This window comes from Diorhabda carinulata, chromosome 6 (genome assembly GCF_026250575.1).
Source record: "Diorhabda carinulata isolate Delta chromosome 6, icDioCari1.1, whole genome shotgun sequence".
Lineage (NCBI taxonomy): Eukaryota > Metazoa > Arthropoda > Insecta > Coleoptera > Chrysomelidae > Diorhabda > Diorhabda carinulata.
In genome coordinates, this window is record NC_079465.1 from 10,975,300 (window position 1) to 10,999,905 (window position 24,606).

Consider the following 24,606-nt stretch of genomic DNA (forward strand, 5'->3'; position numbering starts at 1 on the left):
AAGAATATCAAAAGTTGCAATATAAAAATTTTTTCATTGTTGCATCTGTGGTGCTGATCAGAAAATCAAAAAACTCTAAATACTGTATTAATACATATTATTTAAAAATAGATAAAAAAAGGTTATTTTGGTTTTCATATATTCCTATGTAAACAAATAAAAAAAGAAACTACACTTCTTGAATCAAAATATTCATCTGCCCCTCAAACTCCTTCATTTCTCTTATAATTTTACATGAAAATGTATGTATCCCGAGATCCTAAAGGGTAAATTTTTGATTTAGGAACTCAATGGTTATAGTGATTGGTTTCAGCTATTAAGTAAGTTCTTAATAGGCACCACTAAAAAACAGCACTTTTAATTCGAACCCAACAGTGAATTGTGCATTCATTATTTTAACATCTTCTCTCTCATTGTGAATAAATGAATATAATGTAGTTTGAGCACATACACTTTTGTATTGCTTATGGTAAACCTAATTTCGTTTCTCGTTGTATACAACTTTTTTAAAAGACTATCTCTAGCATATATATATATATATATATATATATATATATATATATATATATATATATATATATATATATATATATATATATATATATATATATATATATATATATATATATATATATATATATATATATATATATATATATATATATATATATATATATATATGAATAGAATAGAATAAGTTACACCTGCACAATGATTTTTTTCTTGGTAAAGGCACTACCTACACAAGTGACATTCGGTTTCATAGGATTTATTTATATCTCCTGTAAATGCTTCAGCAGACTATATGATTCGTATGAAACTTTCAAAACCAAAGCAATCTTTCAAAATGAAGGTTTTTCACTATACTTTCACAATATTTTGCTTCAATAATACCAATAAAAAAAGGAAGAACCAACAGTCACTTACTTAAGGAAATTGAGGTAATTTTTTTGTCTGATTGCAGATTATATTTATTTATTTATAATGAAAAAAGCACTGCTAAAGAGACATACATTTTATCATTTTTCTTTTCAGACCGCCCATATTTTTGTCGGACATAGATATGAATTATTTCAAAAAGTACTAATAAAACACTTGGTACTTTTGTCCAATTTATAAACACGAACCCATAAAGCTCAAAATTGACGTGTATAGGTCCTTGGATTGGGCGAACGCGTCCCTTTTTTTGTCGGACAATATCGTCCGCATAGTGGTTATGCTACATAATCTTCTCATTAAAATAAGTTGTCACAAACCCTGAAGGCTGAAAAATATCATGTTTAGATAGTTTCCAAAAGCAAACGCGCCGATTTCGAATCCGCGGTATGAATATTCATGGTAGACTGGTCAAAAGGAAGGCCTTTGAATAGGATTTAGTGGACTTCATTGATGGCCCAGGGACTATACCTTTTTTGTAACACCTTGCAGCTTTTATATCCAATCCCATTTTCTCAAATATTTTCATTGGTTATTCAAACACTCTAGAAAACTTCGGAATATTCAATAAATGTGTAATGATAGGAGGAAAAGCTAAGTTAAAAGGCAATGAAGAATAGCCTGAACAATTGAGCCTCCTTACAACAATAATTGTAATCATATTTTGAATCTGTTAATTATTATCCAATGATAAGATTGTATACTAACAGATTTTTTTACTGGAAATGCTAAATCGCCAGCAATTTATCTTCTGCAGTTTTCATCCAATTTGTAGGCTACAAGATAAATACATACAATTTTGACTGTTTCATATGGTTACACTTATTTACACAAATTCACAACGCAATTATTCAATCTAATCGTAAGTATTACTTGTGATCAAAAATTGCATGTAAACAATTCTTAACTCAATTTACTGATCAGCGCCATAACAATCATGAGAACAATATAACTTATCATTCCTTAACAACAGTTTCTTTCCCATCAAAGGTGTTTTACAAACTTTACAAGCAAAGCACTTGTCATCAGCATGAAAGTGTACGCCTTTCAAAGTACATCCAATCTCATCGGGTTTGATAACTTTACCACAAGCGTTACACTTACTAGCTTTGTTCTGCTCAAAACAAGGTAAACAATAAGGCATTTCATCTTCTAAAGTATAATCCTGACCTGCTAAAGGCATATCACATTCAGTACAACAAAAATGTTTTAAATGGAATGTGGAATTTTCGGCCAAACAATATTCTTTAGTGAAAATCAGTTCATCACACGCTTTGCATCTTGGGAAACCTCTAATTTTCGCGTAGTCTCTCAAACAATAGACGTTATCAGTCTCTTTATTGTAAAAATAAACATTATCGGCTAGAATCTGATTGCAGCCCGCACATTTGAAACAACCGGCGTGAAATAATACATCAGCTCTATCAATTGTAACGGCAAACTCATTTTCTTTAAACGGTTTTTTACAGTAATGACAATCTGGTAAAATTACATTATTTAAAATTTCTTTGATACTATCTGGACTGTATTCTTCATAAAAATCACCAACTTCATGCATAGCTGTTTTAATATCCGGGTATTGTACATCCCGAATTAAACCAATATTCACATGGCTCGGATTGAGAAAATCTTCATCAATTCTTAAATCGCTAGGATGCAATTCGGATAATTTTTTTCCTTGTTTCAAAGGACTATTATTTAAACTCCTTCCCTGTGTGGTATTGTTATTACATGTATCTTCATCAAACCGAGGTATAGCAAAATTACTACCTATATTTCTCCCTTCATTATTTCCATATTTGAAATTAGGACTAACAACTTGTTTACCAGATGGATTATTAAATGAATTTTCATTTTGTTGATCAAACTGGAGATTATGCAAGCCCCCAGAAATACTTTTAGGATATGATTGTGGATGAAACTGTGTATTTTGGACTCTAGAATCATCAGGATTAGTATGAAATTGATTTGCATTATTTACATCATACTGTGGGATGTTGAAACCTGAACCTTCTAAAATTCCACCATGATGCATATTTGGAGATGTGATACCACTTTGTTTAGAATGTGATTTAAGTGCATCAAGATTTCTGGGATTTTGGACTTTAGAATCATCAGGATTAATATGAAATGTGTCTGGATTATTTACATCATACTGTGGGATGTTAAAACCTGAACCTTCTAAAGTTCCACCATGACGCATATTTAAAGATGTAATACCACCTTGTTTAGGATTAGATTTGAGTGCATCAAGACTTGTGGGATCAAATTGTTTATTATCCAGAACAAGTGAATTTGGAGTGGCATCAGAATAAAATTTAGGATCATACTGTTGTACATTTGGAACACTAAATTCTGAAGATTTAAGATCTGGATTAGTATGACTCAATGTTGAAGGATTAGATGCTGGACGAGTATTAGGCTTAAGTTGCAAACTGTAAGATGGATTTACACCATGTTTACCAATAGAAGAATTACTCGAGTGGTAATTTGGATTTGTGTGTTCAAATTTAGAATTAGCAATATCTCCTGATGTCGTGTAAACAGGATTATGCTGGAAAGGTGAAGCTGACAAATTAGAATTTCCATCATTTCCAACATCTATAGGTCTGAATCCATTTGAATTTGTTAGCATACTGTCGGGATAGGAGCCTGGCTGCCTATATTTTCCTAAATGGAACCCATTACCTTGTTTTTCCATTCCACCAGGATCACTTTGAGTAGAGCCGTATGTACTAAGTGCTAAATCCTTAACATTTTTTGGTATCCTTGTAGGAGATTGTGTCTCAGCATACGTGTTGTATTTACCTGGTGCATAATTTGGTAAATTACTTCCAGATTTTAAGCTTTGTAAATTTTCATACATTTGTTCATCATTTCCCAATTCTTGGTAATTTGGATTCATACCAATTACAGATTTGTTCTGATTACTAGGTAAATTCTTTGTATAATTTGGTGCAGTTGATATATTATCCTCCAAATGAGGAGTTCCTGATTTTGTCACTGATGACACTTTTTGATAAGGCACAAAAGCACTATTTTCAGAGTTGTAATCTAACGGAATCTTCAATGGTAATTTATTCATATGGATATCTCGATTAAACTGTGATGTGGGATGTACAAAGTGACTGGGTCTGTTTTTCGGATCAAAATTGGTGTTTTGTAAGTATCTGGGATCGATATTAGGATCAATATTTGATTGAGTAGGTATGGATGTTTTGAACTGTTTGGGTCCAAGAGAAGCAGAAAATTGAGCATTGGGCATTGATGTTTTTGTATCGGTACTATAAAAAGGATAATCCTTATCAAGCATCTTGATACAATTTATAGGATTTAAATTATCTTCTGTCTGATTTATGTAACTGGGATTAACTGATGGAAGATTTTTATTTTTCAATGACATGTTTTCTAAGCTGTGACTCAACGATCCCGATTTATTTTGTGCCTGTAATTTAACAATTTCAGACATGGGTACTCCCTTACTGTACCGATTAGATAAAATAGCTGCTTCTGCTGGATTCAACATATGTAGTTTACCTTTGATTATACTAGACAAACTCACAATCTGACCTACTCCCACACTACTCTGCTTTACGTGAGCAATGTAATCATTCATCTTCTTCAGTTCGTCTTCTGTAAGTTCATGACACAAGGTCGGATCTATGTCATGTATCGGAATTTGTTTTTGAAGAAGTTGTTTTCGATCTTGAGCAGCTTGAGAACCTTTAACTGGTAATTGTTCAGGAGGTAATGTTTTAAGGTACTTGTCCACAGTGTCATTGTGCCCCTTAGGCGCCCATTCCAAATCAATTTCATCTTTCTTTCCTGGTAAAACTGAAAATTAAATACACTCTAATCATATTCAGATATAAATCAATTTTTGGTTATATGTACATACAGCTCTCATCTTATTTCCACCCTCTGAATGACTAATTGACTTAAAAGTATCAAAAGACTTAATTCAACACCTTGAGAAGTGGAACACAAAAACCCCAGACAAATAGCATTTTTTGGAAGATATAATATAATTCAAATGGAACAATATTTAGAATTAAAAATATTTAGACTTTAGTTGAATTACATAAAAAACAATAATTCAAAATCTAGTAAATTATATGAAATACATATTTCTATGTGTTTTCCATGAATTTTTGAAATATATTTTCCAGTCCAACTGAGGTAAGGTAAATGTACCAGTTATTGACAGTGTTCCAATATGTAAATATGATATTTGACAACACTATACCAGCTACGAAAAAAATCAGCTGGTAACTGTAGGTTATTTCAAAATTTGAAGTTTCGTTATCAATTAAATGTAAAAATTTGAAAGATTAGTTAAAGCAATTGAATTTTTATTCCATAATGTATTCATGTTTGATTTCTTCCATATTGTCGTTGTATTGTTTAAGTATGGACCAAAGAATTTTTAATATGGTTTTTTCAGTACATCATATGATCTGAAGTTGGCGTTGGTGTCAATGACGGTATCAAGTGATTATTATATACCAATTATTGTCAAAGGTGTCAATGATGGGAGCTCTCAACAAATTTAATGTAACCATACCCAAACATTGCAAGAATACACAGAAAGCTCATCTCTTTATAAGAATTCTAAAGCGTCAATGGTTCCAGTTATTGACATGAGTGTCAATTATTGATACATCAGGTGTCAAGTACTGGAAAATCATTTATTGCAGATATGGCACCAAAAAGAAATATTCCAAAGAGCAGATAAATAAAGCTCATGAAGCTGTAGCAAGAGGTATACTTGTAGCTATGGCCCCCAGTTCATACTCTGTGCCAAGAATTACCTTATATTACAAGTCAAGTAGAAGGTTGACCTTAGAATGTCGTATGGGAGCAACTACAGTTCTACCCCCTGAAGAATATTTGGTAGATAAATGGATAATATATTTGGCTAAGGTTCATTGCCTTATTGATAAAGATTAGTTATTAGATAGTGTACAACTTTTACTGCAAAAAAAAACGTCCGAATCCTTTCAGAAATTATCGCTCAGGTAGAAAATGGTTCAGTTCATTTCTGAAAAGGGACCCAAATTTAAGTCTAAGAGTTGCACAAAATTTAACTTCGGTACGAGAAAAGGTATCAGGAGAGAAAATTAGACAATGGTTTGGGGAAATAAGAGCTCATCTGGAGTCTAAGGATCTATTAGATATAACTAATAACACAACACATGTTTTCAATTGTTCACTGACAAGCGATAAGGTACTGACAAAAAAAGGCGACAAAAACATCTATATTGCTGGAACCAATGATGATAAGAAAAACTGGAGCAACCAGAATTGCAAAATATTGGTAAAAGAATAAAATATACTTTTTCAAAAGAGATAGATATATTTGAAGCCTGAAGCTTATTCTTGTGCCCAATTTGATTTTTTTTATTATTACTCATAATTTATATACTCACGTAATAAGGAAAAATGAAAAAGTTTTTGTCAATAATTGGTGTTTAAATCATTGGTACTTGTGTCAATGATTGGTGCTTTTACCTCAAGTCCAAAATATGCATTTTCAGCACAAATACAGCTCTTCTGGTGTTGAAGATCATTAACCTTTTGTTGCCATATCAAGATTGTATTCAAGATTCATGGCTGTCAGCTCAACATTTTCGCTAATTCAAAATTCATTTATCTGAGAGCTCATATTGTTATGATGAAGAATAGTTCCCTTTTTCTTAGATATTTTCCTAATTTATTTTGATAAACAAATGGTTCATACCATTCAGAGTTAACCAAAATAAGTTGCTCTATCAGAAATGCTAACATATGACCTATGATGTCAAAGAAATAGATAATAATTTGCTTCTATGTGCTTCTATCTGTTGAATTTGCCTCTTATTAAAACCCACATGGTTGGTTGCTGTTTTGTTTTGGGTTTCATGATTTGTCACCTGTACATATGTTATATACAGCCTTTGATGCACCTTTAGCAAATTTTTCAACATTTCTTAGTATTAGTCAAGTTATGTGGAATTCCAACATATTTGTTTCACAGCCAAATGATCATGAGGTATCTTACTGATGCTATTTATGCTAATGCCCAAATATATCTCAATTGAATTGTATGTGAATAGACAACTATGATGAGCATTCATAGATTGAGTAATAGAGTGAATATTAACCATATCTGAATTAATGACATTAGTTTTTTACAGTGCTGGAGGATAAGATTTACCAAAAATATTACTGAATTCTAAAATATAGGTTTTTAAATGTGACTTATGGCAAAAATAAGATATCTTGTACAAATGCATCAATTGTACTTACCAATTTTTCTTTTAATTTTATTGGGTTTACTACCTAGTAGTTGGAATTGGGCCCATCCATATATATCGTCATCTTGAACCTCATGTTCTTCTTTAGAGCACTTACATATTTTACAACATTTTCTCCAAAAATGCAAGTCAAGTCCTACAACAGATTAACCAATCTTTAACAGTAGTTTTTATAAATATAGTAAAGCAATATAGAGTTCCTAAATACAAAATGAGGCAAATATTTTATTTTAGTTTCGAATCAATTTCATTGTATTTGGTGATCAACCATTAAATTTCAGTTTACTATGTTGTCTATCTATCTATTATTTCAAAACAAATATAAACACGATATAATGTGTTATTGAGCTATAATTTTCAAATTTAACATTAAAATTAACAAAATAAGCACAATAAATAATAATAAATATATAAATAAATCTTTTGTGATGTCAAATATTGGAACACTTGATAATTTGTGATCTGCCCTACAGACATTTCAAGTTTTAAAACCTTAAGAAATATATATTGCTCTTAATATTTCTAGTAACTACAGTAACATAACTCATTTTTGATTAAAGTTTGCTAAGAACACTTCCTATTGGTATCATTCATGAGTGCTTCCAAGGGAAGACGGTTGGTTAATTTGGTTACAGATGAAAATACTAATAGAGCCTAATGTATTGGAAAGTTATACAAAAGGTCATTTGGTGATATCACTACATTTGGTAAACTAAATATCAATTTAGAGAAATTTGAAAAAAAATTGAATTTTTGACCTGTCGAGAATGAGAAAATAAGCAACAGGTAGTCAACTTTCCTGGACCCATTGAAATCCCGAACAAGCATTATGAAGAAATACATGGGTGGTGTGTATATATGGAGTTTTCAATCTAAGGTCATTTATTTATATTATACATACTTCAAGTTAGAATATGAATTCAATAAAAATGATAATTAGCAATAGGTCACAATCACAAAATAAGTGGTAAGTCACAATGTCAATAAAAAAAGAATTAAAACAAACATATATCATCATCTGTCTCTTGGATGCCAAAGCTGGAAATCAAAATAAAAAATGGTTCTTATAAAGTCCCTCACCTTGAAATAGTAACCCTTTCAATCTATCACTTACACTTGCTGATGATAACACTCATAGACTAGATGTAAGACAAAAAATTTCTACAGCATAAATGTATCCTTGACTTTTTTAGCACTATGCCCACTTCTCTGGGATGAATGTTTGCAACTTCACCAACCCCTATCTGATGCTGAGTGGTCATTTTATGAGAGAGAATGTGTTATATATACAGTATACATTTCCTCAAAAGTAACCATCCTTGTACCCAAAATTCCCATTAAAGGGTTTGTGAAACATCTTATATACCAAGTATTCCATGTAATTCCATAATTATCTGTTATGAACTCAATACTACATATAACTTGCACAACCTATCTAAACAATTATGCATGAAAAAAGTGATTATATATATTTATTTATACTGGCATTGATGAAATATCTATTTACTATCATATAACTCTCTAAATTCCAAAGAGTTACTTATCCACTATCCACTCTGTGCTATACATGTCAATATAAGGTGGATAGGTTAGCAATCCACATGTTATACCCAGGGGTCTTTCAAGGTGAATAAAGTAGATCTAAAACTCAAGTAGAAGTTATAAAAGAGAAACAAAAATTTAATACAATAACACATTTGTCAGTAAAATAAGAGTACTCCTATTCACCATAAATTTGAGTCAGCAGATACTAAATATTGTCAAGAAAATGGAACCATGAAGTGTAAAACAATGAATGTATTACAAAATGAAGTGTATGAGCAATATGAATCTAGATCATATCTTGTATCACACATGAAAGAGCAAGAGCACAACACTTAACCACTTTTCCATATAACTACACCTAAACCAATCACAACCAACAATCATTGGAATTTAAAAGAAAATACAATATTGAATACTGAATAATTTCTTAAATGTAAAAGTATGTGAAGATATTTTGTTCATTTTCAAAAAGATCAATATTATTTTACAGAATGTTTAGAATGAAAAAAAAACAGCAGTCGTCTTCGAAAGTTGTATATTTCAACTCAAAAATATTCAAATACTGAATCAATTATGTAGTTACCTGGGCAATTATCTCCGCATTTCAAACAAGGGGCACCAGCTCCAGCTTCATGTCCTAATCTAGCTTTTACTCTTTTCTCTCTTTTAGCTTCAAGTTCTTGTAACCAATTTGGTGTTTCTGGAACCTCAATTTCACCACTCATTTCAAATTGAGAAGATTGTCACACCCAATAATAATTTCTGTTACATTCCTTTATCAAAGTAACCCGATGAGTAATTTGTATTTGACGTTGTTCGTTTATTTGTATGTCAGCTGTCATCGAGCAAACCGAGCGCTAGTAAAAAACTAAAGGGGCTTAGCAGAAACAGCAAAACAACCATATTTTGTTTTATCTAGTATGAGTGTTAGAGTATAATAATGAAGATGTGTTTGAGAGTTTGTGTTTTTGGGTGTTTGAGGATTTTTTGAGGATTGTTCTTTTGGAGTCTTGGAATGCTTTAGTATTTGGAAGTATGAGTGTTTGGATTTCAGCCTATTTAATAAATAATCAAGAACTCAAAAATCCAAATGCTCAAACACACAAACGGAAAAACTCAGGATTTAAGTACGAAGCAAACAATCCAACTCATCAACACTCTAGTCTACTCTCAAGCATTCGATGCACCACTCAAACTCTCAAACGTTCCGGCACAAAAACACTTTAACACTAAAACGCTGAAAGGTTTATGCGTCAAAAACTCAAACTGCCAAATACCCAAACACTTTAACAGCTATCATTATAACAATCAAATAATCCCTACCTTAAATAAGCAGACATCCAAAAAGGTTGTGTTCGCTTTTTTTATATCTTGCGTTTCGGCACACAATACTAGGTTCGTGCACGATAGTTAGTGAGCACGCGTGGCGGCTAGGAATCCACTAACACACTAATTTTCAATCTAATTTCCAAACATACGAATACTCAAACACGCAAAATTTGTAGCTCTACAACACTCGAACTCCAGCCACTGTAAACTGTAAAAGTTACGGTTTTTAAACCATTGGTTATGAGCTGTCCCTGGCCTTCAGATAATGTAGAATTATTTATTCCGTTTAACTAATAGCATGGACAAACGTAATCATCCATTAAAAATTCATAATGTTCGAATGTATAATTTGGAAAATATACTTAAATATAAGTTCTAATTTTTCAGCTTAAAGGCCAATATCTCAGAAACGAGGGGTCGTATGAAGAAATTTTTTCATGTCACAGCATTATATTCACGTCATCTACTCACTACCGAATTTTTTGAATACACCCTGTATAACGGAGAATTTCAAACTAGAAATGTAAAATGTATCACTATTAATTATCTTATGGTCTAATGCAAGACGAGAAAGAATTTATTGAAAAGGTTTATCTTAAAATTAGTAGCTAATTTGAGGTATCATCACATACCAACTGATTTTTGAATTTTTGGCAGCTCCTAGTCAAATCGGACTTTGGTAAATGTTCTACTACCCGTGTGAAACTGGATAGGTTGGATAGTAAAAAATAAATATGGAAATAATTTTTTAAATGTTTTATTTCCAACAAATACACTATGTCAACGTAACTAAGTTTTTACATAAATAACTTTTTTGGATAAACATGTAACAAAATCACATTTCAAATTTATTCTGTGTGGATCTCTAATAATTGTTAATATTTCATTGGAATCGAATAGTGTGTATTACTTATTACCTAGTTATACAAAATTTCTAGCAGGGCTTCTATTAAGATTGTAAGCCTGCACTTTTCATTTGTCAACACTAAGTGATATCACATAATAAATATAATTTATTGTATCATACATGTATATAAGAGAGCATTTTTTTAAAATAGTGTTAAATTTTGTAACAAAACCCAAGATACTCCAGTCAAAATATTCACAGCTATTATTGGAACACACTGTATGTAGCGCGAATAAAAAAGCATACGTGATGTTTGGTTTTGAATTAATATTGTATGAAGAAACATGTTCACATTGTACATGTCTTACACTAAATTATGATTAATTAAAAATATATATTATGCTGTTTTAATTTCAAACATATTAAGTTTTAATCACTATATTTTTTTGTTTTCATGAAACAGCAAGGAAAATCAATTTTACAGTTAACGTTAAATTAAAAATTCTATTTATAAACTCAAATTTCTATATACTTCTAAGTAAATTATTTCTTATTCAGTTTGATGACCATTTTTAAAATTAGATAACCAAATTTCTTTCAAAGTAATCAAATGTTTAATTTTGTATTATTTCAATATCTTAATTTAAAGATTGTTTGGAATTATCACAGCATTATCACCGGAATGCTACAATGATACTACAACGTTATTGAATTGTTCAATGTAGTATATTTTTACAACAAAACTACAATTAAAATCACAATTCGATTATGTAAAAATATTATGGATCATCTTCTCCAAGTAACTTATTTAGTTCGTTGAGTCTTTGTTTTCGTGTTTCATTGTCTATTGTTTTCAAAAGTACTTCTTTTTCTTTCTTCAAATTTAACCTGTTGCTATGGTTCAATTTACTGAATTTCCAGGATCCAGTTCCATCAAATTGCAAAATATGAGTGTGGAATTTCCTACAAATAAAAAAAATATAACAAATTAAAGTTTAACAGTAGATGTTTTTCATGGAAACGAACTTAAAAAAGTGTCATCAATTTACTTGCTTTAACAATTACCGAATATTTCACTGATTAAAGGTATTAAAATATACTAGACAATAATTTCCATTATATTTATAAAGAAAGTTTATATCCAAAGTTTCAAGTATTTTTCATACCATGATGGTAGTAGATAGTGATAAATGTAAGGGAACTATTGAATGGTTTAACTTCAGATTATTATTTTTATCGACAAACAACCTGAATGTCCTCTATTGAGATAATTTGTTGATAACATAAAATAACTGATATTCTTAACATACAATAAAATCTAATGACTTGAGATAGAATAACCTTGATAAAAGTATTTCAATACACACAACTCACATTAAAGTAATAATTGTGAAAAATTGTTGAATAATGCTTCATACTTGGATATCAAATAAATTATGATTTTTTCATCACTTAAAGTGATATAAAAATATTATTCACAAATTTGTTTTTTTGTCAATACAGTGATGTCTGAAATTAGTAGATAAATATATTTTCTATTTAATTATGAATGCAAATCAGAGATTAATAATTTTTGTATATGAAACTCCTTTTTTTAATAACAACTATTCATCTGTTCTTTTGTTCCTGTCCTCTAAGAATAACAATTAGCACAAGGTAATGGTAACATGTAATACCAGGTTCAAAAAAGTTACATCTCGTTTCAGTTTCATTCACATTTGGATTTTTGGGAGTGGACACTCAAGAGACAATAAATTTTACTTCAAACAAACAAGTAGCTAAAAAAGGTTTAAATGTGACTAATCTAATAGGATTTTAAATAGTATTCCTCATATCAATAATTTCCATTAATTATAATTTCTATACTTTTCGTAGTTGCTAGTTAAAAGTGACAAATAATGAAACAAGAAGTAGATTTGATATACAAGGTATGGCTAGTAAGTAACAAGACTAGCGCTTATACAGAAAAAGCAGGCATGTACCAAAAGTTAGCGACTGTTTAGTCTGAATATTACTCTTTCAAATGCTATATCTACCGTGTCTATAGACAAACCAGTGTAGCCATTATATTCGTTTGTATAGAGGCTGTTTCTTTGTTTTGCCGTAAAAATAGAATTGCGGATTGTTTTGAAATTTCACATGAAACTTGAAAAAGCCAACTGAAACTTATAATTTATTAAACAAGTGTGTGGCAATGAATTTTTGTCGCAGCCACGTATTTTTGAGTAGGTTTTTTTTGAAGTTTTTAAGATAGCCATAAAAAATGAATGAAAACATCGAAAAAGTTCGATATGTCCATCGGTTGAGCATTCGTGGGATGCTGAATCTATAGGAATTAAAAAAGAAAGTGTGCGGCAAATTTTACATGAAAATTGTAACATAGAGCCTGAAATTTTCACAATTGAACAACAAAAAGCGCGCAAAAATAATTGTATTGACAATTTGAATATCATTGAATCTTGCACAGTACGACTTCTAGCTCTTTCTTAAGGTCAAATCTGCATTAAAATTAACAATATTTGAGTCTGTTGAAGCTGTGAAAGAAACAGTAGCATGGGTTCTGAAGGTACTGAACGAAAAATGTTTTGAAAAATGGAAGATTTGCATAGACCGATGTTGGGATAAAGAAGGGGTATATATTTAAGGTGATAATAAATATACATAATATCCAAAGAAAATATTTTATATCACTAGTCTCGTTGGTTAATAGCCACACCTCGTATACATAGTTTTTACACATAATAATTTATCTGATACACAATTTAAAAAGTAATTAATTATAGTTAAAACTCATGTAATGATTAAAATATCCTAGTTTAAGTGGCATTGCCTGTAATGTACTTATTACTGAATTCAACTTAGCCATTAACCATTTACAAACAAAAAAATTCATACAGAGTACGTTTCATTTAACGCCCATAAATCAACACCATTTGTATCGTTTCACCTAAAGTCCATGGTTGTCGTGAGCAATCGCTCGACATAAAAGATGATGGCACTGTTCTCGACCGCGTCGTGATCTTTTCGCATGAACTATTAATAGGTTAGAGCGCGCTATCATCAAAACGTGATGAAATTTCAAACAGTAGTGACGAAACAAGTCACTTTTTACCATTCCTAAAATAAATTGCAATGGAAATACAGTCAGTTTTTTCAAAACTGCAACCATAATTTCCTGGGAATCCTTGTTGACCTAAATTTTACCCCAGTCTAATTGTATGCGAAATATGCAAACTAAACTGCACGTTTTCACAAAGTCGCCATAATGTAAGCCTAGGCCCTAGAGCAATGAAAATATGCCCTCCACCTAAGTTCAGTGGTCGCAAACGTGGGGATTAAGTGGAATGTATCCATATTGAATTGATACAATCACTAACCAAGTATTGGAAATGATATTGTTCCATTCAAGACAGCAAATTAGATTATTTTCACAATATCAATCATAAATACCGTAACTCTCAAAATAATTTCATTAAGAAAAGGTTAATGTTTTCTATCATACATATTTTTGTTGTTCTAAATATTTAAATTTTTTTAATTATAATTTTAATATTGTTAATACAAAGATGAAACCAATACTTACCACAATGTAGGTCTATGTGTGATTGTCAGAAGAGTAATTCCCATATCAATGGCACTCTGGTAAATAAAACTTTCAACATCGATCGATACTGCAGAAGTGCATTCATCCAAGAGAGCATATTTAGGTCTAAAATAAGTATAAAAAGTTCATTTTTCAGAATAAGTCATAGAAAAGCTTATATATTATATTTAATTATTAATAATCGTGTTCTAAGCTGTTCTAAGCTTCTTCTTTAATTTAACATACAATTATATCCATGTGATAGTATTTGAAGTGGGCGACTCTGCGAAAATTTTATTTTCTCTGATGTACTGTATCAAAATAACTGGACATTATTATACAATCAAAGGAAATAGCTATTTTCAATACATTGTAGGAATTATCTTTCATTACAATATACCATCGCTGTTAAATCAAAATTTATTTGGAGTTTTGTTGTCAGAAAGTTTATTGTTTTTCTGTCTATTTTCATGTTGAGCTGGCATATTGTATATTTGAATGAAATTCTTCTAGGTGGTGTTAGGTCGGTATGCATTTATGGGGAAGTAGTCATTTTGTTTATCAAAAGACAGATCTATTGAATCGGTGGATCATTTACATTGTGACCCAAAGGATCTATTGTGCTGGTGGATGCTTAGTGTTCACAGCTAATTTATTTATCCCACTCCGTTTAAAAACTTCAGAATAAGGAATGGATCTAGCTGTCAAAAATCGCCTATTGCAGTAACTGTTTTCTCCTTTTCACATACTTTTCTGGTATTTTCTTTATTGTCCTGTAGTTGATTCCGTAAAAGTCTCTATGACGAGTTTATTCGCCTTTACTTTAGCAAATTTGTCTGCTATTTCATTTTGCTGTACTTCCAAATGTGAATGTATTTTGGCTAACTCTAGCAAATTCTCAATTATAATATATTCACATTTACAGAAATAATCATATAGATGAAAAGCAGAACATACTAAATGATATTTATTGATAGATCCTTCATGAAAAAAAATAACAAAACGTTTTTACACCTCTTTGGACTAATTGTGAGAATTAGTTACTGACCTTGTGGAATGATCATGTATATCATTTAGTTCAAAATTATCAGTTCACAACAAAATTAATCATTATCTTTATGCATATTATAACTATGATGGGATAAACCCACAATTCTATGAAACTCACCAAGGTGACACCAAATGAGTAATATCAGAGATGTGATATATAAATAAGGCGTCATCGGAGTGATAAGTAATTATAATGATCTGATATGGCTTTTTTATTTCTTTTTAGAAGCAGACACGAAAGAAAATAAGAATAATTTCATGAATAAACTGCTTCATGTTATTTTTACTAATTCTTGCAACTAAAACTAGTACATATTATAAAACAAAGCCCTCCGCCGCGTTCGAGATAAACTCAAAAATGTACATGAGTTCATTACCAGAAGAAAATCGTTTTCCACGCATTTATGTTTACGAAAAACCCAATAATCCGTAGAACCCAAATCTACAGAATTCGGCGAATGATTAAATAGAAACCTATTGCATCTGTTGTAATGGTGGACCTGTGACTGAGTGCGTTATCCTGATGGAATATTTGTGCATCTTCCCCTTGAATTTCACTTTAATAGTCTCACGTAATATTTATACTACAATGATATAATAGCAGCTCCTACAATTGTGGTTTCATTCTATCTGCTAAAATTATGCTTTCCGCATCATTAAATACGTTTAGTATGAATTTCCCTGAAGTGGATTTTTTTCCACGGTGGTGAGCCTAGATATTTCCATTCCTTAAGTTGTATTTTGGTCTCTACATCATAGTGAAGGATCCATGACTGCTGCATTGTTACTAATACTGCAAAAAAGTGTTTTCATCTTTTCTATACTGCGTTAAAAGATGATGGCTGCATATGTATTTCGAGTTTGCTTGTGTATATACTTTTTTCATGTTTATTTCGGCAGTATTATGTGCTATATTGTATGGAAGATCCCTAACTTCACCTATTTGTCTGATAGTCACACGAGGTTATGAACCTTTTCAATATTTTTATGTGTGGTAGCGATTATGGTTGCTGCACCTACACCCTCGCCTTTATATGACTGTTTGCAACATAAGAATTCACACCATATTTTCACTATGTCTTTTGATACTGCAGATTCTCCTTCTCTTATTCGGGATTCTACTGGGGGCACGCTTCACCAAGTGCAGATTTCTCAGTTTCTAGAGTGGTAAATTACAATATGACAAATAATTCTTTTAACTTAATAAATGAGTCAGAGACGAAGCAAAGGGAACAGCCTTTGGATATCTTAAAAAAATGGACACGTAAAATACAGTAATCAATTATCTAGCTAGATTAACACAGTATTTATCCTTACCAACTTAAAGACAAGGGTTATCTAAAAAGTTTCCGACTTAATCTTCTTCCTTCTCTTTTCTTAAAACAGTCTTGTGTCTTCTAATATTCAGCTTCTTGGGAAGTAAATGGCTTGTGTGCCATTTCTTGAGAGGTCGACCGGGAGGTCTCCTTGACGTTGGTTTTTCATCCTAGGTCCATTTAGCCCATCAATCTTCCTTCATTCTGTCGACGTGGTCTCTCCAATATCGTCGTCTCGATCTCGATCTTCTCTTATAGTTTTGCTTCTTATTTGATTTCTTAGGATCACCCCTTTAATAGTTTGCAATGTTTTCATCTCTGCTGCCCTCATTAAGATCTTCGTATAGTTTTTACAATTGTTTTGTATATGCGTACTTTGCCTATCTGGGGGATCTCATATCGAAAAACAAATATATGTTCACCGATAGTAGAGAGAGATTCTTAGGCATAACTGACTTGGGTTCCTACCTCTTGTTGTAAGTTTCTGGTGCTTGTGATCTTGACTCCAAAATATGTACATTGTATACATTGGCGAATAGGGTTGTTGTTCACAGCTAGTTTACATCTTGTAGGCTCTTTTGCTATTCTGTTTTTTCTACTGATATCTTCATATTAAGGTTTTCGGCTGTTGTTTGGAGCCGATATAGCAGACGCTGCAGGTCATCCTCGTTTTTGGTTATAAAGATTGCTTCGTCGGCGTAGCATAATATCTTTATTGATGTTCGTCCCATCTTGTATCCGACCTAATCATTTTTCAACATAATCTCCTTTCCAGTCTATACACTTTTACTGGCGAACTTTTTAACCTTTTCTCCAAAATAAGAGTTTATATTTGCGATAACTTTCTCGTCTGATGAAAATCTTGGTTGATACGGTGAGTGGTAAACCAATTCAAAGTGCAATTCGTGATTTTTAGCTATGGGGGTAACTGAAATGTGAGACGGTTTGTGTGTGTGTGTGTGTGTGTTCGCCTGATGGAGTAGCACTTCTTTTTTTGCCTTATCAAGCATTGATGCATAATACTGTCTTGTTATTGTTTCTCCTTTTTGAAAATAGTCGATAAGCACAATCTCATAACTATTCTAAAAATCGGTAGCTATCACTTTTCCTTTTCATTCAAATTCGCTTTTGGACCAAAGTAAGCAAATTCGGCATCCAATGCTCATAATCAGTCAAGCTTTTAGGCCACGTTGGAATTCAGCTGACCAAAATTTTACGGTCGTGAATGAAGGTACAGAATCTCCGCACACAATGTATAACTTCTCTTTTATATGCATATTCACCAATATCTACTGACTTCTCGATACTCAGTTTTTTCAATTTGGAGAAAAATCTTCATAACGACTCATTTATTCGATTATCAAACAGAAACCAGGCGTTCAAAATAGCTGGAATTTTACCAAAAATCTCTCAGAACATGTGCAAATATATTTCCCAATTTATAGATGTAGATAAGTGCTGACATTTTCAGGTTGAAGTGGGAAACTTTTCAGACAACCCTCGTACATTAGTTACCTCAATCATTTTATACAGACCATCTTACGCATATAGTTAATATGAATTATTTAGATACAGCAAAAAATTAACACGCGCTAGAATAAATTAAGCGTGTTTCTCACAGTCATGCCGATACTTGATGCAATGTATGACTTTCAAACAAAATAATCTATTTTTACAAGTAATCGAAGAAATATGTTGATTTTTTTTTCTATTTATAATATCTATATAAATAATACGTAGTGCGATCCAAGACATATAGTAAATAGAGGATGTTTGTGAAAACCTTTATGCACGCGTTAGTGTCAAGTCTCAACAAAATTTACACAAAGTTTCAACTTGCTGCCTAGATCCATTTTATTATAGTAGAGCTCAAACGACCAATTATAAAATTTCTGACTAAAGAAGGATCAACACAACACAAATCAAAAACAGAATAGTTGTTTAAGGTATCTATCATTTTCAATATTTAGAAGTTGTTTTGCTGGCGACAAAAATCCTCAGAAGAAGAATCCTAAGTTCCTGTTGTTGACTACTCCATAAAACATTAAATTAGTGAAAAAATTGTTCTAAGAAATCAGCGCCTAAATAATTGCAGCACAAACTGGCATTTCTAAAACAAGTGTTCTAATGAAACTCCATGTCGAAAATTAGTGCAAATTGCGTGCCTCAAATTCTCAGAAGAGTGCAAAAGTACGTCGAATAGAATGTTGTGAGCGATTTTTAGAGCTTTACCGCGAGGACCAAAAAAGTGTAACAGTTGATTAAACTATCATCTTTTACTATGATCCGACATCCAAAAGAGATGGAGTGGCAGCGGAAAGGAGAACCCTTGCCAAAATAAGCAAAGGTTGCGAAAACCACCAAAAAAGTAATGGCTACAATATTTTGCGACTTCGAGGGAATCAAATAGAACCGTGAATGCGGCATATTACTTTGAATTAAGAAGGCAGTGCGTCAAATAATTATTGAAAACAGTCACGACAAAATTAGCCGGTATGCAATTGCTTCATGACAATGCTCAGTCCACACTGCTTCGATTTCCAAGGATTCTGTACACGAAAGTGGCTCACATAGATTAAACACCCACCATATAGCACTGACCTGGCCCCGTCTGACTATTTTTTGTTTGCAAAACTGATAGCAGAGTCTAGGGGTAAAGTATTTAACAGCTATGATGAAATTGAACATTTTGACTCTAAAGATACCCCATATTTTTATAGTGGTATCGAAGCTTTAGTCAGACATTCTGAGAAGTGTTTGGAAATAAAGGGAGAATATATTGAAAAATAATCACAATTTTTTTTATTTATGAGATTTATTTCTGTTAGGCTAAGAACTCATTGACCACACTACGTAAATCTAAATCTTAAGCACATATTCGAAACAACAATCTGATATGATCCTACTACAGGCAAAACATGTAGACATAATATTCTATATTACCCCTGTTAAAGTCGTTGATTTTATTATGCTACAGATCTCAAAAATATATGATTCCATAAAATGAACAAGTTCCAAACTGCGTTTTGTTGTGATCAACTTAAAAGATTATATTTCACCCAATTTTATATCACTCATTCAATTATTTTCTTAGTTGCTAATGACACTGCAATGTGAATGTTATTGTAATGTATCTTGTGATAAAAAAATAGTTTAATGTTAATGAGCTTTAGTAATTTCTTGATTCACCTTGCTCCAAAAACGTAGAAGGCAATTCCATGTTCATTGTCTTTTAATCCATTAAGTGAACTCATTAATGAATAATGTTCAAGTTAATAGACTAAAATAACAGTTGAAACCATAGCGTGAATAAGTGAGACAGACTAGAACACATATAAATGTTACGAGGATGTTTCCAGAAGTACCTGGCCAAACAAATAAGATTAAAAAATTTTGGAAAAAAATTTATTTATTTTTCAAACTCATCTCCTTTTAGATCCTGTACATACACTTTTCTCAGCGATGTTCAATAAGTTCGATACCCTTTTTATAATAAGAATAGTCAGGATCATCAAAATAGCCATTAACTGCCGCCATCACCTCTTCATTGTTGGATCTTTATCTTCTTTATCAAGTCTGGAAACAGAAAATAAACCGAGTGGGCTAAATCTAGCGAATAGGGTGCATGGCGTTGCAATTCAAAGTTTAATTCATTCATTTTGGCCATTGCAATAATTGATGTGTGAGCTGGTGCACTTTCTTTTCGAAACAACACTTTCTTCTTAGCCAAATGCAGCCGTTTTGCTTGATCTTCGCTCAAACGTCAAAATTATCTCACGCGTATCCCATAAAACCGACGTCATGACCTTCCGTTTAAAAACAGTCTTTACCTTCTTTGGAGCCGATTCTTCCTATTCAGTCCATTGTTTTGATTTTTCTTTCGTTTCGGGTGCGAAGTGACCAACGTTTCATCCATGGGTATGAAACAGCGCAAAAATTCGGCTTTATTTCTGTGAAATATTACCAAACACTCAATGGCATCTTCACGATGCTGTTATTGTTCCATTGTGAACAAACGCGCACCCATCTTGCTAACAGCTTTCTCATGTCCAAATTTTCAGTTAATATATGATGTACAGCACTTTTTGAAATGCCTACTATGCCTGCTAGCTCGCGAACTTTCAGTCGACGATCATTCAGTACCGCGGATTTTTTTCAACATTTCTGGAGTCGTTATCTAATTTGATCGACCACTGTGATGCTGGTCGTCGCAGGTCGTACGGCCTCGTTTAAACTTGCTACCCAATATTTTATTGATGTAATGAAGGAACAGTTTCACTCAGAGTAGAATCTAGTTCAGCTTTTATACTGTTTGGACTAATGCCTTTCAAATGAAAGTATTGTATCACATAACGATGACCAATTTTATCCATGTTTACAAATTCATTGATAACGTTCACTATTGATGGCTGCAAACCATAGATTGTGAACTTTCTAATACAGTGGTATTTTTCAAGCAACTACCACCATCTCTGGGTCAGGCCAAGTAGTTCGGAGACCATCCTCGTAGTACACCGAACTAAAATTGTGAATGATTTTATTCACAATCATAATTTACATGTTGAAAAAGCCAAATGGAATAGATTCATAATTTCAGTTAATGTATATAATTATGGAAAATCCCAAAATCTAACTATAAATTTTTGATCCCATTCGAATGTTGACTAGGCCCCTAGAAAAAGTAGGGTTATGATCAATCGCTCAAAAAATATTTTCTAATTCTATTCAAAAATGTTATTTCAAAAATACATTTTTACTACCGAAAATGTTATTAATCATGATGATAACTTGTTTGATTGAAAAGTGGGCCTTACTTGTGGTAAAACAACCTAGCTATTGCCATTCTTTGTTTTTCGCCTCCAGACAAAATATCGGTCCAATCCTTGACTTCGTGGAAGGTATCTCTTTCAACAATATGATCCAAATGAACCATCGTCATTATTTTCAATAAATGATCTTCAGTTATTTCTTTTCTCTTCATATCTTCACTAGTATCTGGATAAATTACTTGATCCCTCAAATTACCTATAATGTAAATAAAATATGTAATTTCAATTGTTTTACGTGAGAATAAAGATAATAAAAGTATCAAATATCTTAGAAACCAAGATTTAGTAATTATGAAATTATAAATTGTTTATATTTTGAGCGTTTTAATTAATTTGTGTGACTATTAATAAAATAAACTTGCACTTGAAAACCAAAACTCAAATATTAGCTGGTAGGTAAACAAAACTTGATAAAAAATATGTTTAGAAAAAATTTAGAAATACTAAATTGTGTTGCGAGTTTAGTGGGCGAGAACTATATACGAGTAAATGAATGTAGTCTTCTATAGAAACCTTTCAAGATGTATCATTTTTGTGATGGATTACAAGGTTGTTACTGTAATTTGGGCACTAACATTTAACAATTATTTTCTCAATCCTGTTTCCATCGACACCATTAACCAATAGCTTAATCCTTCGCAGGGCCCCGCTACCATATGTGTAACTCTATATTCTCTTCATCTTTAGCAGTTCTGTCTAAGTAAAAAAGCCTTTCTGCCTTAGGTTTTTCGTTGTTAGTATCGTATATATCTATACCCTCATCTAATTCAAAATTATCTTCACGAGTCTCATATTCATCGTGATTTTCACAAATATATTCATTTTCACTATCGTCGGGTTCATCACCAGCGTCTGTTAATTTGATGAATATCAAAACCAGTATCTGAAAGATCCGACTTACGTCTAGTTCTAATGCAAATAACGTTAATACTGTTTATCTGTGCACATGTGAATCGACCCATAAAGTTCGTTCCATACTCTCCACGAGGAAACGCGATTGCGAGAGTGTGGATGTCTCGCTTCTCTGTCGCTCCACTACGAGCCGGTTTTTTGGTCACGAGTTAGAGAATGTAAGGATGAATATAAAATGAATAACGTGTGGAATTGCAAAGTAAAGAATTTAATCTAAAATAAATCGAGAGTTTGAGTATCTGTCCTGCTGCTTTTGCTAGTAAAATCTCGCGTGAAGGGCCTCTGGTAGGCGCCTCACGAGAGTGTGGATCAGGTATATTAGAAAGCTACCGGGTATAATAGAAAGGTACCGGGCATCAACGATTTCAATCTATGCCACTTACCGAGGATTCACGAAAAATGTATTGTGGTGATTTCCTCATGTGCGGATACCGATGGGTTAACTAGGACTCTGTTTTGGCATCGTTTTCCAAGTTGTACACATTTAAGTTAATTGTGTTTAGTTGACATATTATTAGATATGAAATCATTTTAAATCAATAAAAAAAATTCTGTTTGAAAAACTAGAAGTGAATTTCAAATACTTGTTTTCTTATTGACCTCGAGATTAGAAGGCGACGACCTTTTACTATCGTTATATGGAAAATGGTTATATAAATGTATATTGTAAGTAAAATACACAATTGCACAATTCTTTTCCAAGCTTTAGTTTATTTGTGTGAAATGATATTCAATCTAAGAAATAGGGGAAAATTAATGCATTTCCTAGAAAATTGATCCGAGGACTTCGTGGACACAAACTTTTTTTCCTCATGGGTCACTTTCAAAATTTCCAAACTTATCAAACACGTTTAATTAGATTTTACTATGTAAATTTACAAAGTCCTTTAATACATGTTTTGTTTGAATTCTAGAAACTGCATTAATACTGTAGATTAATTAATTACCAGTAAATGATCAATTGTTTTGTCTTGATGTTAATTATTGTTTTGATTTATAAATAGGTAAAGGGCGGAGCGTAAGGATTAGTCTAGGTAGATAAACAGAAGGACCAATTAATTGACCAAATAGATTATTAGTATCAAGTTTCCCAGAAATAGTGTACCGAGAAACCTCTAACGACAATTAATGATATGAAAGATGAAATAAACAACGGGTTTTAATATGTTACACCCAACTAGGGATTCCAATCCCAATCCTAGCAAAGCGGTGCAAATTTATCAAAATTGCCGCCTTTAATCTACTCAGCAACGCGGTTTACGAACGTCGTTGCCTTTCAATATTTTTTTTGCGTCTGTATTGCACGTACACACACATAACTTGTATTGCACCCCTATCCACACCGCGACATGTCAATTATCACTATCAATTGACAGTGTCGCTCATGTCAGTCAGTTGTTCGACTCGTCAAGTCGTCACACGTCGACGTGATTTTGTTTTACTCGATCTGCACTGCAAGGTTAGTTAGTATAATGTTTATTTATTTGTTCTCGAATTAATATTCTTAATTGATAATATAATCTTTGTCCAATATTGTACTTTATTATCGTTATCATACGCAGGCCGCAGGACTGCTATTTGTCCGATTTAATCATATCTCGCGAAGACGACAAATTTCCAATAACTTTGAGCTTTGAGAAACAAAAATGCTTGCTTTAAATTAAAATAAGTATTTATTGATTATAAGTTACCGCTTCCTCCTAGAAATTGAGCTAGCCAAACAATTCAAATAAATGTACACTTTTCTTGCCTTTTTTTCGGCAAATCGATTTTTTTAAATCATCTATAGCTGAAGATGATTTCAGTTTTTCTAACAAGTCAGATAGCTGTTCCTGCCCCATTGAAGTCCTAAGGTAATTTTTTATCAGTTTTAATTTTGGAAAACTTCTTTCAGCTGTTGCGGTCGTAACGGGAAGTATCAAGAATAGAAAGCATGCTGTTACTACCTCTGGAAAACTTTATG

The 24,606-nt window shown here is 32.0% G+C and overlaps 2 protein-coding genes across 6 annotated transcripts in view; both read right to left on the minus strand.

Moving 5' to 3' along the window:
• Window positions 1-1,022: 1,022 nt before the first annotated feature.
• LOC130895412 (uncharacterized) lies at window positions 1,023-9,603 on the minus strand. Its single transcript, XM_057802666.1, has 3 exons — window positions 9,361-9,603; window positions 7,225-7,368; window positions 1,023-4,770 (listed from the first exon to the last, which is right to left on the minus strand). The coding sequence occupies exons 1-3, from the start codon at window positions 9,500-9,502 to the stop codon at window positions 1,850-1,852; spliced, it is 3,207 nt and encodes a 1,068-aa protein (XP_057658649.1). The 5' UTR covers window positions 9,503-9,603; the 3' UTR covers window positions 1,023-1,849.
• A 2,054-nt stretch (window positions 9,604-11,657) lies between these two features.
• LOC130895603 (ATP-binding cassette sub-family D member 1) overlaps window positions 11,658-24,606 on the minus strand; it is a 137,514-nt gene continuing 124,565 nt past the window's right edge. For all 5 annotated transcript variants that reach the window (XM_057802999.1, XM_057802998.1, XM_057803001.1 and 2 more), the window contains exons 7-9: window positions 21,717-21,927; window positions 14,537-14,662; window positions 11,658-11,916 (exon numbers count right to left, since the gene is read on the minus strand). In XM_057802999.1, coding sequence (XP_057658982.1) covers window positions 11,733-11,916; window positions 14,537-14,662; window positions 21,717-21,927 — 521 coding nt within the window. In that variant the 3' untranslated portion in view covers window positions 11,658-11,732. The remainder of the gene's footprint in view (window positions 11,917-14,536; window positions 14,663-21,716; window positions 21,928-24,606) is intronic.